Source organism: Apteryx mantelli, chromosome 13 (genome assembly GCF_036417845.1).
Source record: "Apteryx mantelli isolate bAptMan1 chromosome 13, bAptMan1.hap1, whole genome shotgun sequence".
NCBI classification, from domain to species: Eukaryota; Metazoa; Chordata; class Aves; order Apterygiformes; family Apterygidae; genus Apteryx; species Apteryx mantelli.
The window spans coordinates 131,774-148,425 of NC_089990.1; the positions used below are offsets into that span (position 1 = coordinate 131,774).

At 40.9% G+C, this 16,652-nt stretch overlaps 1 protein-coding gene across 1 annotated transcript in view; it reads right to left on the reverse strand.

Moving 5' to 3' along the window:
• The window catches only part of LAS1L (LAS1 like ribosome biogenesis factor), a 37,647-nt gene that overhangs the window by 10,295 nt on the left and 10,700 nt on the right, over nt 1-16,652 (reverse strand). The window contains exons 8-12 of the mRNA XM_067304187.1: nt 10,563-10,648; nt 9,383-9,598; nt 8,018-8,153; nt 7,057-7,436; nt 4,382-4,523 (exon numbers count right to left, since the gene is read on the reverse strand). Coding sequence (XP_067160288.1) covers nt 4,382-4,523; nt 7,057-7,436; nt 8,018-8,153; nt 9,383-9,598; nt 10,563-10,648 — 960 coding nt within the window. The remainder of the gene's footprint in view (nt 1-4,381; nt 4,524-7,056; nt 7,437-8,017; nt 8,154-9,382; nt 9,599-10,562; nt 10,649-16,652) is intronic.

The following is a 16,652-nucleotide window of genomic DNA, read 5'->3' on the forward strand; positions in this document are numbered from 1 at the left end:
AAGATCCTTTACATACGCATCTTTGCAGACTGCTCAAACAAGAATCTCAAAGCATCTTTACAGACATCACATCTTCCAGCACCACACTTCCAGTTTCTGTGTTAATGACAGAGTGATGCTTTACTCTTGAAGCATAGTAAGGAAAGCAAATTTTGGAAAACTGAAAATATCCTCCCCATTTTGCACATTTTATGGATTTGCAAAAATCCTAACAAATTCTAGCGAGAAAAATTCTTTTTCTAGGTATCATTATATATCCTCCAAATCCCAAAAGCTAAATCACATTTGTTCTGAAGTCATAAAAGGTGATGTTTCATCAGCTTAAACCAGGGAGAGACCGGGAGATTTAACAAGTCATCATTTAATCATAACACTCAGCTACCTGCTCGCCAGTGCTGTAAAACTGCAAACACATGAACTGCTTCACATGGCTCACTACAACTGAGTGTCACAGAAGCAGCTACAAAATATTGAAACCTGATAAGAAGAAAAAAAGAAAAGGAACCTAACACTGAAGGTGCAGCAGGACCAGTTGCATCTGGTGACTGCTTGCTCCATGGTTCTGCTTTCCGATTATTAGGAACTGTGATGGGACTCGGAACTCTGAGGACTCTTTCTTTATCTAATATAACCAAGACTTTGGAAACACTGTCTGTAAAACATCTCCAGGTCAGCTGCCAGCATCCACAGCTGATCCTTTCTTATAAAGGGCTAGGAAGCAAGACTTGTAAGTAACAGTAGTGGGAAGGAAGACACATTTAATGGGGATTAAATGAAAGCTGCCAGAAACAAAACAAAAGCAGTGAGAATCTGGTTAATTAGGTTGCTGATGAGAAAGCAAGGAAAACATTTGCCAGATATTTTGCCAGCTGCAGGGCCAGCTAGCAGTGTACTGATGGCACAAACTTTTGAGGAATGTGGGATATAGGAGGACAGTGCTATGGTGGTTAAGTTTCAATTCCTCCCCTTCCCTGTGAGAGTACAGGAGCATATTGCTACTGTTGGCACTTGTATTCAACAAAACAAAAACCGGCTACTTGCTCTCTATCACCACCAAGGATGCTGCCAGCAGAAGCAACAAGACCACTGGACAGGGGAGGGAAATGGAGGCAAAACAGCTGGGGCAGGTAGACCGACAGAAAGAAAAACCAGATCTTGTCTCCAACCACACAGAAGCAGAGGATTGGAGTTAAAAAGACAGAGACAGAGGAGATCACCAGAGATGCCAAACCACTGCTGTTACCCTCTGATGTGTGGAATAAATGCAGCCATGATAACAAAGCACTGGTAGGCCCCAGACAATAAGAAGCTGCCAAAATGGGACAGCACCATAGCAATGGCTTCTGCCTGCTCTTGTCTCTCCGAAAACACACACATTTCCCAGGAATCCAGAAAACACACCAAGCTTTTCTCCTCTACTTGGGTTTTTTTGCACTATCCCTCCTGCTATTAAGCTTAGCCTATTAGCTAGTAGGAATTTGGCAAGGACAGATTTTGAACTCTATAACATTATTTGGAATGGAATAGAGATGCATGTGAGATTATCATATTCCCTGATAATTTGACCAAAATTTTCTATTTTTTCAACAGAGATGTTTCTACACTCAGAGTAAAGCTGTATCTTAACTAACCACACTTCAGTACTAGTACTCACTTTTACTTCTGCTGACGTTTGCGAGGATTTTGCTGACCTCCCAAGCAACATAACAAAAACCATATACTGGTAGTTTTAGTGAATTTTTATTAACAAATGAATTCTTTCAGTAATGCATGCTGTGGATTTTCAGATAGCAGACTTTATTATGGCCAAGTCCTAGCTCCTTTAACGTCTAAATCAGTGGTCTGATAGAGTTTGTACTTAGAGGAATTCCTTTGTTTGCAGAGCAGGACCTGAAATCATTAGATGATTTTTAATTCCTACTACTCTAGAAACAGCACACAGTCACCACTCCAAGAAATATTCTGGGATTACATAATACCTGACGCCTACAGCACACAAGTCAGAAAGGGTACATGCTTCAGCTGGCATCGAGTAGCAGGTTTTGAACAAGCCAGAATAGTGAATCACACTACTCCATATGCATTTCTTTACACCCTCCCTAACGATGATTCCATCTATTGTGCATAGCAAAATCCACTGAGCCAATGAGGAATGAATTAAGAGCCCCCCCAACCTGTCTCTTGTCAGAGCCTGCTGGCTAGATGCTGAATGGTACTGATTACTGTAGCTAGTCAGAATTCTGCTGCAGCTCCTTATTCTTAGCAGTGATTCACCTACCTAAACATTAAGTTGAGCAGCTTTACGTTTGAAGTCTCCAAAATCAAGTAGTCTATCATTTGTGACTAGGGTGAGAGTGCCGGGGCTTTACAGACTGAAAGCAGATCTGCAGATTCCAAGAATTTGCCTCATTCCAACATGACAGAAGAGACAGGAGGGAAACCTTGCTCTTCAGAACTGGAGACAAATTTGCAAACAACTGAACATGTGAAAATATGAATATGTGCAAGGGCTCTTCCCACTGCAACACGCCAGTCTGCATTACTGTCACTGTTATTCACGTTTTGTTTTAGAAACCACTAGACTGGACCTATCAACTACAGGGAGAGAATCACCAATTAAAAAGATACTCTATCAAGTGTTTAAGAAAAAAACCTACATTTTACTTGTATTCTGAAGTGTTCCTTGGTGGCAAATACAGGCAAGTCCATCCACTACAGTCTATGTGACAAAACTGATTTGACAGCTAACAGCACTTGAGATCCTTTGACTTCAAAGGGTGAAATAATGACCCTACTAAAAAGTCTTCAGAGGGATGGCTTAAATGGACAAGTTTCATTTGGTAACAGAGAAGATCCAACTAAAGCTTTCTAAAAATGCTACCATCATTTCCATGACAACCTGTATTTCTTTAGTGGGTTCAGATCTGCAACTTGAATCACTAGGTACAGCTCTGAAAAAGTCACTGGGCGATGCCAACATACTGTGACTGAGGATCTGAGCCGTAATTTAATAGAAATTGAGTTTTCAAGCCTGCTGAGGCTGCGCTAATAACTTCCAAATAGCTTAGCAGCAGTATCTCATAAGGGACAGAGCATAACCCAAGCAATGGTTTCTTTCAGAAAGAGCAGAAGGAGTGAAGATGATAACATTACAAGTTGGCTTCCTCAAAGGATACTAGAGAAACCATCTTTTTGATTGCCACTGATGTCACTGCATTTATCTTTCAGATAGTGCAAAAGGCTCATTCGTAGAAAGGAATGGGAACAGCTTGTATAACAGCTACAATTACAAACAGCAGTTCTCAATCAGCCTTAATGACAAGAAAAGGAGACATGCAGAGATGAATCCTGGGTATGTTCCTTCAGCTTGGAAGGATGACTGTTACGGCTTTGTGAAGTAGCTTGCTATGATACTTCTGAGTTGTCCCAGCAACAACTTATACTTGGTCCATCAAGGGTGCAAGTGTGCTAATGCAATACAAGCAAGAAGGAAGAGGAAAGACAGTGAGGAGAAAAGATGATTTCATTCATTTTGGATTAACCATAGGATGAATGACTGGGGCTGCAATGACAATGACCTTACTCAGGAAGCGTTCTGTAGTATCCACCTCAACTGTATAGGAGAGATACACATTTTCATTCACTGATGCCAAACTCTAAGCACATTCAGAACCCAAATTACATACAGCCAGTTCCTTCCTCTGGTGTTATGCAAGTAATCTGCAATCAACCACTTCCTGTGGCTACCTTCTATCCTCATCTCCAGGCTTTCCCACTAATGCACCTTGAAGTCCTTCAGCAAACAACTGTGTTTTAGAATGAGTCCCTTCCCACAGGGGATTAACTAGTCTGGGATAACCTACACTGGATGAGGCTAAATGACTTGTCCGAGGTCAGGCAGTGAGAATATGGGAGAGCTAATACTGTTAACTGTGTCTCCTGGCTTCTAGTCCTTAACGCTTAAACGGGAAGAACTGTGGTCTTGCAATTAAAGTTTTTCAGCTCAGTGTTTCATCAGGCAGATTCTGCACCAACTCTCAGTAGAGTTGATTTAAAAATTCTGCACTTCCAGGGTTAGTAACTCTTAGTGATCAGCACATTCTATCTTACTAACAGCATCAGACAACAGTGAAAGTTATCAGCACAGTCCAAAGAGCAGACTATTACTCTGTTATATCAGCACTGTAAAGGTCCTTCTGAATACACACATTACTTGACAAATGAATGAGAAAAGAACAGTTAGTAGATAGTTTGGTCAAACTATTACAGAAGTAAACAGGAATCATGAAATTCCTGAAATTTTCACACTGTAGTACAAAGCAGAGAGATAAGTGCATACTTCATGGTTCAAGGACAAAACCCTGCCCACACCATTACTCACTTTGTAGTGGGAGACTTCCACTCATCTCTCGCTGGTTGATCAAGCAGGGACATCATGGAATAATTATCCAACATGAGACCATCAGGATCATCTGTCTGACCTGGGAGCTTCCCAATAGGAAAGTCTTTCCATTGTACTTCATCTGGGTAAAAACAACATTCAGCACATAAACAAGAAGTCTAAGCTTCCCAGATAGATTTTCAAAAAACAAGAATCCCCACAAGTAGTGTCTCATGCAACTCAGGTACTCAGCAAGAACTGTATGATATAAATTTGAGCTATATAGTTTTAACTAATTTAACTGTCTCTTCCAAAGAAAGAAACTGGAGTATGTAAGACAATGGGAAAACATCTGGAGTCATGTATCATCATGCAGGCTATACAGTGCAGCCTGTCCAAAGCACTGTGAGGCAATGTCCATTAACAGAAACCTCATAGTATTCGGAAGCAACCCTTAATATTTACCTCTCTCTTTTGAGCAGACTTTTGTTTGAATCTGAAGTATTGATTTACATATGTTAATTAAAAAAATCACACTTTGAAAAAGGCTTCTAAAAAAAATTCACTCTGCATACTCCTGTAATGGAAAGAGCCATTTGTACACATACGAAGATACAGAACAGCACATTTGCACTCAGTAGCTCATTCCTCCAGTGAGGCTTGGAACCAGCTTCTTTAGGACTCACTGAGATTCGCAGTTGCAAAGCAACAGTGTTGAATAAACAGGAACTGAAGCCACAAAAGTAGAAGAGCAAAAGGCTGGGGAAATCTCTTAATGAATAAAGCAATTCTAGACAGATGGGTAGGCTGGGATGACATGGCAAGGAAGAAGAATACAGCAGTCTCTTGGAAATTCTGCTAATTATTTTTACAAGCACTTATTCCTATTTCCTCTCCAATTTCACATTTTTAAAATTTGGCTTCCAATGGGGGCCAGAAACTGCACTGGGAAACCATCCTTGGCCACTGATAACATCAATGAGTCTGCTCCTTTATAGCTCTGCACCAAAATTTCACAGGCAGTTCGCAATAGGGAAGGTCCCTTTTAGATATGAAATCAAAATGAAACTTAATTAAATGAAAGATACACATTACATATCATTGTTTTGACAATAAGATTTCTTAAACCCTCTAGCTTTCCTGACGTCAGAACACTTCAACTCTGGAATCCTTACTAGCAGCATAAGAAAGGCTAGCAGGCAGAAGACCTCAAAAAGGTAGGAGACTCCACTCCAGAGAGCGAGCAATAATTATACAGATGACTTGAGACCCCAGCTAATCATGGACAACTTGGTCAATTCATTGTCCTTGCCTGAAACTGATCATTTTTGTTACCTGAAAACTGCTCATAAACACAGGCCTTGCCCTAAAGAACCAGCATACTACTTTACTTTTCCTTTCACGCCCTTCTTGGTTAATGGAACAAAAATTCTTGACACAGGATGGTGATTTCTAGCTGTTACAATTTTAAAATTAAAGGTGCAGAAATAGCATTTGGTGACCTCCAGTGCAACTGTAAGGCAAATACTATTTTACATATCAAACAGGCTGAGGCCTTTTTTTTAGGGAGCAACCTAGTAAATATCATTATACCACTGGTTGTCCTGGTACTGTATATACCTACTGACTACAGTTTTCAAATGTTTAAGGATGGTAACTACATAGAAGTTATTAAAACAGAAATTAAGTTTACCCATAACCAACCACATAAACAGAAACTTCGTAAAAATCAGGTGACTCAAGGTTTATAGACACTAGGCACTATGCGTGTTCTTTCACTGACAGCTTTGCTTGCTCTGAACCAAAATCAGCTAAGCAAAGGGCAGTCTTGTTTTCATTCTCAAAACATCTAACTCTAACAAGCTGTTCTCATTAGCATAATTAAGCTGAGCTGCTTCAACAGATCAAACTTTTTTTTTTTTTTTAACTTGAAAAAACTCCCCTGCGAGTGAGGTACAAGAGTTCTTTGTCTTCCAATGGCTGCACTTTTCTTCTTCCTTTAAACAGCACCAACCTCTTCTGTCTTCAAGTCCCTCCATAATTCACTTCTCCAAAAATCTCATCAGCTGCAGAACCATCCACCCCAATCAACAAGTATAGCTACAGTAAGGGAGCTAGCAAAGCACTAGCTAAACCATTTATTCACTCTACAAGCTTCTTAACTTGTTCCTTTCTTTAGCTTGCCACCATATCATGACTGCAATTTTCCTACAGCCTGGAACTTATCAGCATACAGCTGGTGCTTCCCAGTGTAGCCAAATAGTACTTTCAAATACCCCTAAATCTGACAAACAGAAGCTTTCAGCACATATTGCTTAAATCCAAGAAACGACCGTATTTTCTTTGCCATTCACAGTTGGCATATATCCTCCCCTGTCAATTGGAAATAGTGAAATTTTAAACATAGAGTTTGGAAAAGCCTGATAAAAAAATGGTAATGAAGCAGTAACAACATGCTCCTGGAAAAAGCACTCCGAATATTATGAGGGCTTTTAGGGAGAAATGACAAGCGCACATAAACATAAGACTGAAAAAAACCTAAAATCTGCAGGAATTTGGCGTTTAGATGATTTTGAAGCACTCTTCAATTCTGAGCGGCCCCTGAGGGCCTTTGCATTTCGGTCAACATTTGCTAGTGATGTAGATAGTCTAAGTCTTAAGAAGTCACTTTTTACCTGCAATGATCTGCCAGGCGGACCCTTGCAGCACAGCCCTTTTTTCTGCAATAGCCAGCATGTTATCAGAATAAGCAAGTCCTTCCAAAGGATTTGTTTCAGTTACCATCTCTTCTTCTTCTTCCTCCACCTCCTCTTCACCATCATGTCTCCCCAGCACACCTTCTTGTCTCTCTACAGTCGGCTCATGACTTTTAGCCTGACTTTCTTGTCTGGCCCTCCACTGTAAGCTCTCTATAGTGTAAATTGGCTGTTCACTGCAGTCTGAAGAGAGGCCTGGACTGGACAAAGGGCCACCTCCTTCTGTGTAAATGGAAGTGAGATACAGAAGGTTCTTCCGCGAAGAACGTGGCAAACGAGGCTTCATGCTTGTAAGAATCCTAGAAAGGAAAAAGCCAGTGTAAAAGTCTAAGAAGCAAAAAGAGAATCCAGATGGAGGTTTATCAAGCTCAGCAGTCTTTTAAGTCTGAGCTTCCTCCAGGACAGCTTGCTCATATATCTCCATTAAGAGGCAAAGCTGATTATTCCGAAGAAGTGCATGCTGGAATACTTCCTCTTTGTGGTAAAAATTAAGGACTTCTGATACTTCCAACTGAATTTTTCCTTTACTGTTTTCATGTAAAAAAGTTACTGACTATGCTAACCCCACATTTCACCAGTATGAACAGCCACATCTCTGTTGTAGGTCACTTTTCTTCCACACAGGTTGCTTTTCTCATACTTCCCCAGATAATTTCTACTTTCTTTTTGAAGAAGCAACCAATAAGTTCTGCTGCTTCTCTTTGTAGAATCAACGGGGAGATGAGCAGCAACAAGCAGGGCTTTATACACACCTGACATAATTTCTGCAAGATGGAAAGGAAGGGAACACAGACGTAACTCAGCACACCACACGAGCTGGCCAAAGCCATTACAGAGCACTGCTCTCTGTCCCCTTTCTAGGTCACAGGATCAAACTTACAGCTGAAGAAGGTGTGGGGTTGCCCAGCAGGGAGCTTCCAAGCAATTATCAGTGAGTCTCATCCACTGCAAAGGAACTTTATGGAGGAACAACTCCTTCACATATATCCGTTTGTTACAACGGCGTCTCTTCTTCCCTTCAAAGACAGTAACAAAAACAATAAGGTGCTCAAAACTCACAAAAAATACACCCTTCATCTCTTTGTATTTCTACTGCAGCTCTGAGCCTCAGACAAGCTGGCGTTCCAAACCAGCTCCAAGACCAGATATGCTGACCAAATGTGTCAAGGTATTTGCAAGGGATTGGCAATGCAGTGATAGCTAAGTCAGCTCTACAGAACGCAATAAACAGTGAGGTGCAGAGGTTCCCAAGCTGGCACTATGCATGCCATCTCAGATGTGGAAGTCACGGAGCTGCGTTTGTACAGTATTGTCCCCAGTAAATGCAGTAGAGCTTCTGAGACCTGAGACGTTCCAGATAGCACTCTATGTAGACTTAACAGCTGGGAAAGACTCATGTTCAGGGATCCTGGCACACAACAGACACACTCAGTGTTGACTGAAAGCATCAAATAAACCTGAACCTGTGATTGCCATAGGTACTCGCGAAATCCTGGTGTGGACTAAGCCAGACCAGCAGAGGAAAGAGAAGGTGGCAAAATGACACCAGCTGGAAACCTCCTGCAGGCCTGCATTACTTCTCAATATGAAAGTCCTGTTGACATAACTCCCATGACACACTTCAAATAATTAAAGCTCTTCTAGTGCAGGTAATAGAGAAAGCGCAGCTGTCTCTGGAGTGAAACATACAGTTTGTCAATTTAAACAGTTCTAAGGAATTAGGGATGGAAAGCAAAAGATTACTTATTACTTTTGCCTAAGTTCAGAAAGCATGACAAATCCTGTGATGAGATTAAAAAAGGATACCAAGACTATGCAAGTATCTTGCAGAGGCATGCTTGTGTTAAATGAGAAAAGAACTGAGAACAAGGGACTCAGAATTTGCTTATGACATGTCTATTTGCTATCTATTTGGTAATCAAGCTACTAGTATTAACTTTATCTTGGAAAAAAAAAAAATCCCTTTAAGGGACTGATCTCTCATGGAAGAGACTGGCTTTTCACATCTTGAGGAAGCCACAGCAAAGCTGCCAAAGAAATAGTAATTCCCATTTTTTGCTAAGAAATGCATGACACACATAAGCTACCAGTTAAAAAGCCCAAGAAGTGCAATGCTGAAAGCTCACAAAACATACTGACTAGAATATTGCACTTCCCATCTAAAGTACTCACCACCCTTCCAGTCCTTGCAGTGGTGCAGAAGAGACTCTTACATTTTTTCGACACAAATTGCAGATTGACTCACCGGCATTAACTCTAGCAATGCTAGTCAGCATCTCAGAAATCCAGTTGATCAGGAACTGAGGCCGAAGTTCTGAAGAGTCCAAACATTCCTTGAGCTCTGTAAACATTTTCTCTATTAGGGTCTGTGTAAAGCTTCGGGAAAGAAGGCCCGTCAGCAAAGGCCGCCAGAAGCAGTAAAACGTCTGAGGAATTTTGAACTGTAATATCTCTTTATTTGCTGCAATAAAAAGAAGAAAAGAAGCCCCAAAAAATCACTGATGGACAGAAAAATGCTCTGATTGTAAAACACCGGTGTGATGCTTGTGGCAAACTAAGTAGCTTGTACTGAAATCACTGGTTCCATGTTCTATTCTGGGAACCCCACTGAATTTGGAGCTATTCATTTCCTATACTAGCAAACTAAAATAAGCAACAAATGGATAATTAACATAAAAGTTCAATGAAAGCAGAAAATATGATGCCTGATCGAATCACATCATAAACCACAGGAAAATCTACTTCTGTTTTGCTAATCTCTTGCCAATTTCAGCTTATTTCCCACATAACAAAGAACTGTTCTGTCTAAAAATACACTGCAAAGAGAAGGCTCACTGATCAAAAGCTCCTAAAATTTTACTACTATATTACAGTCACAAAAACTTGAGGAACTTTCTTGGAAAGTACTTTGGCTGATGTTTCCAAAAAGTCCCAAGGAGATAAACTATTAATTTTTATTGCTTCTAGCTACCTAATTCTCTTGCAGAAAATCTAAGCATCTCCAGACCTGTGGACAGTAGCATGGAATTAAGACAAAACTGAGGTGAATAAGGCTCAAAAATAAAACCCCATTACTTTTGACTTGCTTCAAATCTTCAATGTAGAAAAGAAATTAGTGGGAGTTCATGAAATCAGTAACTAGTGCAGACATGGACAGAGACGCCAGCTTTGAAAGAAGTCTCCTTAGCCATGCAGCATTCAGTGCAGAAGAGCTATCCTTCCACCAACAGAGACACATGCGAAAGCTATGGGCAAACATGGCCATAAAGGGGTCAGGAGAACAGGTCAAAAGATGTTTAAGGACCCAGACAAATGAAAGATACATAGAGTATTACAGCTTTCAATACGAGAAAAAAAAGAACAGGATTGGATGTAACACTAGCTATGCACTTTTTACTTGATTATGTGGTGCCAGAGACACTAACCTTCATACTTGATATTTAACATCTTCAGACATTCCACCGTTGGGATGAGAAAGCCATCACTGAGAAGAACTTCAGCCACTGTCTCTCTAGAGCAATCACAGAGCCTCGTTAATGTCACTTACACCTTTGCATTTCAAAATACTCCTTGTACCAGCTCTGTAACAGTTTGTGAGCCAAATACCTGTAACTCAGATTACATGCTCCCAACTATGAGGGGGTGGTGTAGCTTGCAGTAGGGCACTAAAATCTCATACCAGCTTTGGGATGGCTGTATCCCATTAGAGATGGAGGGGATGTGTAGTTGCACAAACTGGAACAGAACCAGAACTGTGAAAAAAACATTGCTCGAGTTGCAGAGGAAAATACCTACCACTGGTATTTTGTAAGCAGCATACGAATTTTTGTCATAAAACATTTATAATACTGAAATATCTGTAATTGCAGCATGATCCATGTCTTCTGCAAGCATGTCAGCCAAGATTTGAGAACTCCTAACCAACAGGGCTAGATTAAACTTCAGAGGAAAAGCCTCTCGATTTGCGGTGGCAAGGCACTTCTTAATGTCCCATTTACATAGTTGTTCAGCAGACAAGCTGCTGTTGGATCACAACTGTTCTTCCCTACAGCAGCTACAGCTTTTTTCTGGAAGTCTCCTACCCTCACAGCTATCATGTGAACTACATTTAGCCTGAAAGCACTGAATGGTCCAGCTCAAGGACCCATCTGCTATTAGGCTATCTTAATAACAGTGAAATGGGAGACTGAGAACACCCGCACCAGTAAGCTGAGCGGATGCTTGAAAGTAAAATACAGCAGAAGGGACAGAAGCAAAATTTCCACAGCTACCACTATACCTAGCCATGGGCTCCTACCGAGTTCAGTGTTCAGTAACATGCAAGGATATAGAACTAAAACCAACACTTAGCATAAAAATCAAGACGTCCATTTTCAAACACCGACAAATTCCACAGAAACAACTGCTGTCACTATCAGCCTCTTTGGATTTGGAATGGTACGACTCACATGAAGTGTAACCTATTTTGGTAAAGAATGGATGAGAAAATTTATTGTCTTCTCTAATAAGAATGATTTCCAAATCTAAACATCCAGGCATGACTTGGATTCTATAGAGGGTTTTTATAAACACAAACAGCAGTCAAAGATCTGAAGGCCGAAACAACACAAACACTACGTCACTTTGTCTGAGGTAGATGATATGATGGGAGACCAACTTTTATGAAGGCAAATGATAGAATGTAATTCATTCTGAAAACAAAATCCAATTTCAATTTTCCTCTTCTCTGGCAACTGTTCCAGGATAATTACTATCATTCCTACATGCAACAACTGCTCATCACCAACTATTTAAGGCCATCTCCATGCAAATGGTAGTTTCAACAGAGAACCTTTAAACAGAAGCACATCTGACTAGGGAAGGCCCACTGGGTTAGCTCCATGAAGAAAAGGGCAGAAAATTCTTTGCAGTCAGCAGCTCATTTTGCTTTAGCGCTAAAAGAACTTTCTGTCCTCTGCACAATCCAAATTACAAGATACACTGATAGGAGAGATGAAAGGCTTTACACAGAATTACATGGGGATTCTAAATTAGAAAAGTGTTTTCACAGGTCACTTGACATATTCAAGAGATCTCATAAGCCCTGTTATCCCTGAATTCATAATCCAAATCTCCTAACCTAATGAAGTCACAAACTTATCAATTGAATTTCTTGCCTGCCTTCACTTTTCCACGAGTGAATGATCAAAAAAATTTCTCTCTTAAATGAAAGTAAGACATTTCCTGCAAGTCCTTCAATTAAGCATCTTCAAAAATACATAGACTGCAGTAACAGCCACATCTTCAGTTGAGAAGGAAAGCACCATCAGCCAGTCCTTCAGAAAACTTGGTCCACAAAGAGGCCATTAGGGAAGCACAAGGCCCAGCTGCATTAGTGATACATGACAGACTCCATGGGACTGATATAGGAAGAGAGTTACAGCATTTCAGTACATACACAAATCAGATTAGATGCAATTAGCACTACAGTATTCAAAAAAACTTCTAGAAACCTGTGTGTGTAAACATATCTGCAAACACATGTTTAAAGATTGTAGGGGTTTTTTTGCTTAAGTAAAAAAGTGACTTTCTATTGTAAGTACTTGTGTACTCACTGCTTGACTGGCACAAAAATACTGTTTATCTTCTCTCACACAAATGTCAGAAAGAGGCAAAAGGAGTGGAGGGAGAACCTGTAAAGTAACAGGAATAAGTGCTGGTCAATCATTTCCAAAGCTGTTCTGATCCAGAAACACATATACTTCCTTTCTTCAAGCTTGGCTTGAAGTTTGAAATTGTGAAACCAGCACTTACTGGAATCTAATTTTTTTATTTTAAGATTCTTGAAAAAACCTCTCTTCAAAGAGCGACTACATGAGGCAGCTAGCTGCAATTGCGAAATCTCTCTGCAGTAAAGTCATTGCTGCAGGGTTTGTCTCTTTGGTAGTTTTGCAAACTGTGGGTTGTGAAACAGCCCTCCATCCTCAGCTGCTGTAGGTGGGGGATTTCCCCGCATATCAGAGGAATCAGTTTCATGAGGTTACCTGATCACTGAGGGTCACACAGGAAACCATGGAACAGTGAACAGAAACAAGAACTACAAAAATACAAGAGAGAAACAATATGTTTTTAATAGTCATAGAAACCAGCTCCCTCCTCCTAGCCTCATTTAAAGCCTGGTTTAAGGGAACCATCAAAAAAGTCCTAGTTGATATAACATAATGCAGCGAAGACAATCAAGTATCGAATCCAGCAATAACATTTTGTTAATAAGAGCTTAAGAACTGCAAAATAACCCAAGATATATGACACCCTGCAGATACTGAACTATCAGGCTTTTTTGTTGTAACACAGGAACAATTTAAATGCAATTTGATGCAATTTAAAATAAAAGATTTTTGCCCCACCTTTGAAACTTCTTTAGGCCATACATTACATTTGAGTCTCACCCTTAACAAAGTTACTGCACTGGAATTCCAAATGAAGCTCTCAGAAAATTGACAGTGAAAGCTGGAAATGAAATCGGGCTCCTGAAACCCACCGTCTGGTTATAGGACTTTCCCAGATAGATGACAAATGACTTTAAATTTGTAGAAAGCATCTCTTCTATGCACACCAATTCATTGCTGTGCTGTAATCCATACTATCATGTACACCTGAAGAAGGATGCAAAAGCAGTTCAATTCTATTGTCACTTTACTTTCCAAAGAAAGCAGTGAAATTCCCAACACATTGCTGAGAATTGTTTTATTTATAATCTACAGTTATCCCCAAATATTTCCCACAAATAGTTCTTTTCGAAGGACAAGAAGCTAACCCTTCCATTTGATCGGCATCTAAGCACACACTTTGGGTAAAGGCCTGAGTATTGCAACAGCAACACTGCAGCATCTTAGTTATTTATCCTGTTGATCTACTGCCTTTTCAGAAGAGATTTACACACAGGCATTTTTAGTCTGTTTAACAGTAGCTGTTCATTAGCATATAGCAAATATGCACAGATTTCTTTCAAGCTAGGGATGGAGCTGAGGGGATGGGATGGTTACTTTACAAGCCTTCCCTACACCCACTAGATAAGAGTTTCTTATAGAAATAGTCACACAGAAAAGGCTGCCATGTATTCTGGTGACGGCACCCCACACAGAACAGTATCCCACTGAACCAGATTCAAGCAGCTGAAAGTTACACTTGAATTCAAACCTGCTAAGTTGTTTCAGAGGTGTCAGGCTAATCATAGGAAAGCAAACTCTTGCTTGCCTCAAAGATCACAAACTGAGTTCGCTAAAATCTAAATTCTAAGTTTAAGCATTCTGGAGGAAGATTTAATTTGATAGTTGAAGTGCATGCTGGATTCCTTTGGATGTCCACACTACCAGTGCTGAATGTACCTCATGCAGCTGCGTACGACAGAACAAGAGCTGACTCAACAAGTGGTTCAGACAAAGGTGCTGGTGAAGAACTGCTAGAATGTGATTTACAACACTTTCATGGGATACCACAAACAAGTTTTGCAGATCAGTGCACAGCAAACACTGAAAGCACAGAATTTTCCAAAATAACTACTTGTTTTGATCATGTACCTACATAACAGTACTGTTACAAAAACTAAGTCTTGCAGAGATGTAAATTAAAAGGAGAGTATGTCAACAAGTCAACATTAGAAATACTTTGAATACATGATTATCTAAAGATCTTCACTGTTTCAGTTCTCCTATGCAGGAAGGGACTTCCCAAGATACTTTCTGCCTGTTACTGATACATTACACCCCCTGCCTGAACACATCCTGCAACTCCCATTCTCACCAGAGCCTTTTAAAATCCTTGTTTTGTACTGTGGCAGTCCATTTCCTCTTTACCGCATAACTGATGCCAGGTTCAAATACCTACTTCTACATAAAAGCAGCTGACCTTGCATTCATCTTCCCCAGTGTCCAGTCTGACAGTGGCCAGCAGAGCATGCTTGGGGATAGGGTATCAGAATCAGAGGTAGGTGCAAGGGCCTTCTTCCACCACTTCCCTCCAACCTCCTAGGAGCTAGACAGCTTAGGTGATACAGAAATCCCATGTTTAGTAAGGGAGCTTCTCATTACAGAATCTTACACCTTCTTGCTCATTACACCATGCTCAGCAACTGATAGACAATGCCACTAAGGTGCAAGTCTTCCTCACGTTTTCATTCTGGCACAATATCTGACAACATCTTAAACTTGTCAGCCACCTTATACGGTACGTATGCATATTGGATGTTTCTTCATGTTCAGAACACCAAGAGTTATAGCTCAAATATGCTATTTGATAGTCTCCCCTCTACACAGTTAAACAAACTGTTTCTCAGAGTGGGACATGAACTTCATGCAAATTTATACACTGATAATAAAGCCTCGACACAGAGGCCCTGTAGTTATAGAAGCACAGAGGGCATAGAAGCACAGAGGGCATAGAAGGGATGAAATATTGCCCTGCAATTTTGAAGAGAGTTCTAGCAGATTTATATCATAAGGTTACTGTGAAATCAAAGTCTACATGAGGTTTTTGGGAGAGCTGTCCAGGAATGTAGTCAGGCTGATGAAATGCAGGCTAGATAAGCGGCCAGTGAGGTGGACTGAAAACTGGTTGAACTGCTAGACTTGGAGGATTGCGATCAGCAGCATAAACTTCTGGAGGCCAGTCACTAGTGGTGTCCCCTACGGGTTGATACTGAGGCCAATACTGCTTAACATCTTCATTAATGACCTGGATGATGGGACCAAATGCACCCACAGCAAGTTTGCAGACAATACAAAACTGGGAGGTGTGGCTGATACACCAGATGGTTGAGCTGCCATTCAGAGGGACCTCAACAGACTAAAGAAGTGGGCAGAGAAGAACCTCAAGAAATTTGAAGTGAGTGAAAAGTTCTGCTCCTGGAGAGGAATAACCCCATGCACCAGTACAAGCTGGGGGCCTATCAGCTGAAAAACAGCTTTGCATTGAAGGACCTGGGCATTCTAGTGGACAACAAGTTAACCATGAGCCAGCAATGTGCCCTCGTGGCAAAGGCAGCCAACAGTATCCTGGGCTGCATCAGGAGGAGGATTGCCAGCAAGTAAGGGAGGCAATCCTTCCCCTCTCCTCAGCACCAGTAAGACCACATCCGGACTACTGTGTCCAGTTCTGGGCTCCCCAGTACAAAACAGACATGGATTTACTGGAGCGAATCCAGCAAAGGGCCACAGAGATGATCAAGGAGCTGCAGCATTTCTCATGTGAGGAGAGGCTGAGAAAGCTGGGACTGTTAGCCTGGAGAAGAGAAGGCTCAGAGGAAGCTTATCAACATATTTATAAATATCTGAAGAAAGGGTATAAAGAGGATGGGGCCAGATTCTTCTCAGTGGTGCCCAGTGGCAGGACAAGAGGCAATGGGCACAAACTGAAACACAGGAAATTCCACTTGAACACAAAACACTTTTTACTGAGAGGATGGTTGAACACTAGCACAGGTTTCCTAGAGAGATTGTGGAGTCTCCATCCTTGGAGATATTCAAAACCTGACTCGA